Source organism: Eucalyptus grandis, chromosome 1 (assembly GCF_016545825.1).
Source record: "Eucalyptus grandis isolate ANBG69807.140 chromosome 1, ASM1654582v1, whole genome shotgun sequence".
NCBI classification, from domain to species: domain Eukaryota; kingdom Viridiplantae; phylum Streptophyta; class Magnoliopsida; order Myrtales; family Myrtaceae; genus Eucalyptus; species Eucalyptus grandis.
This window is the reverse complement of record NC_052612.1, coordinates 10,820,563-10,822,573: the sequence shown is the minus strand read 5'-3', so window position 1 is coordinate 10,822,573 and position 2,011 is coordinate 10,820,563. Positions and strand designations below refer to the sequence as shown.

Below are 2,011 nucleotides of genomic sequence, written 5' to 3'. Positions count from 1 at the left end.
TGATAATCAGGAAACCTTTCCAAAATATCACATGGTGTAGAGAGAGAGCATTACATGACAGTGCGACAAGCCGGTTGGCCAAAATATCACATGATGTAGAGAAAGACAGCATTACATGACGGTGCAACAAGCCGGTTGGGATTCCGTTACAACATACGATGAATACGATGGATCCCACGGATACGAGACAACCGGCACCTCATCTATCTTGGGCTTCTTTTCTTCTTGTTTCTCCTCCTCTTTGACTTCGTTCACCGTCTCCAAAATCGCATAACCCAAGCTCTTGCGAAGCTTACTGGTGAGCTCGAACGCGTCGACTCCATCCCCTGTTACTTCAATCGTGTCTCGGTCCGTTCCTTTTAAACTCAATGATTGGAACCCTACACGCATCGGTCGAGCAGAGATATCGCAGACCAGTTAACCCTTTCTACTAGAAAACCACAGGGAACATGTTTTGATTTACTATCATAGTCTGATTAATTTCTATCTGATGAATTGGTACAACAACTCTTTAAAAAGTATTAGAACTAAAAAAAAATTTCAAATTTTTTTTTTTTAAATCTTTCTTGCAGACAACCTGAAGAATAAACTGCTTATATTACCAGGAATGGCCATTGCAATTTGAAGAGCCTTCACGCGATTATCTTGCCTTCTAAAATTTGGGAAGAGTGAGAACTTCTGATTCCTACCGTTCATGGACACCTTGACCACCACCTTTCTCTGGAATAATAATTATATTTGTGTATATATACATACAAATATACGATAAGATAGTATTTTCTCGTAAAAATAACTATGATATTGTTATTCAATGTTACGTACCTTAGCCATAGTCTTGGTTTGCTGATAATGTTCATCAATGGACCTGCAGATAATTATTCCAAATTTTTAGAATATGGGAGATGGACTGATTTGAGCTAGGGAATGATATTTGAATCGAAGCCGATTTGGACAGTGTCTTCCATATCTATAGCCATTTCTCTGAAGATAGTTCATTCATATCAAGTCTCGACTGGACTATCTTATGTGGAAAAAGGGAAATTTCCCAACAAATTTAAAATAAAAAGTTAAAAAAGGTGGAAAAAAACATGTTGGACTTTTTTTTTTTCAGGAAATTTATGTTGGGAAATTTCGACACAACCTGAGTTTTAAGATAATTTTGGAATTATTTCCCTATCATAGAATATAAACTGCACAAAATAGGGCAAGGCTACAAACCCTAGCTGCTCAATTATCAAAGAAACATCTGGAGATGCAATAGATGTGGCATGACCGATTTATTGTTTCGCCCACATGGTATGCATTCCATGCTGGGGACAAAATTTCGCACCCGTCAAAAGGAAGAGAAAGATGAATTAAAAAAAAAAAAAAAAAGGTTGCCTCAGATTCGAGCCGTACCTCCTCTGGGATGCAAGTAACTGCTAATTTCAGGAGGATTCTTCAAACTAATGTCTATATTATCTGAGAACCATCGATTTTCGTGGGGCTAGGGGGCAAATTAATACTCGACACCCAGCGCACCTGAAGTGTTGAGCTAACAGCCCTAATATCGCTTGTTGGACTCAAGTGGATATTCGGACTAAAAATAAATACTCTCTTTTATTATTACTAGAAGACTCAATTACACACCCACACTCACACAATGAACTCTCTACTTTATCTCCACACTCTACACCACTCTCTGCTCCCGCCTCTCACAACACCGCGCACTACCCCACAACACTCCAGCAAGTTGGGTAGGGTAAACCACGTATTTATACTAAGAAAAGTCAAGTTGGGTCCCTCACGTACTTTCACAGCAAGTTGGCAGCTTTCGCTAATTTTCCACATAGAAGACAAGCAACAGCTTAGAGTAGAAAATGGAGTCTTCAAGTTGTCAAAAAGCTGACTCATTTTTCTTCATGACAATATAGAGAACTTACAATCACGATCAACTATTCTAAAAAAGCAGATAGAAACCTAGAAAAATTAGAATTCAAAACATTCTATTATGATATAATGTAAGATTTGT

The 2,011-nt window shown here is 38.1% G+C and overlaps 1 protein-coding gene across 1 annotated transcript; it reads right to left on the bottom strand.

The window, feature by feature from the left end:
* On the bottom strand, positions 1 to 1,692 carry LOC108959151 (heavy metal-associated isoprenylated plant protein 47). The gene is made up of 4 exons (XM_018872466.2): positions 1,399 to 1,692; positions 823 to 865; positions 603 to 720; positions 1 to 380 (listed from the first exon to the last, which is right to left on the bottom strand). Exons 2-4 carry the CDS (start codon positions 829 to 831, stop codon positions 112 to 114), a joined length of 396 nt encoding a protein of 131 aa, XP_018728011.1. The 5' UTR covers positions 832 to 865; positions 1,399 to 1,692; the 3' UTR covers positions 1 to 111.
* Positions 1,693 to 2,011: the final 319 nt, after the last annotated feature.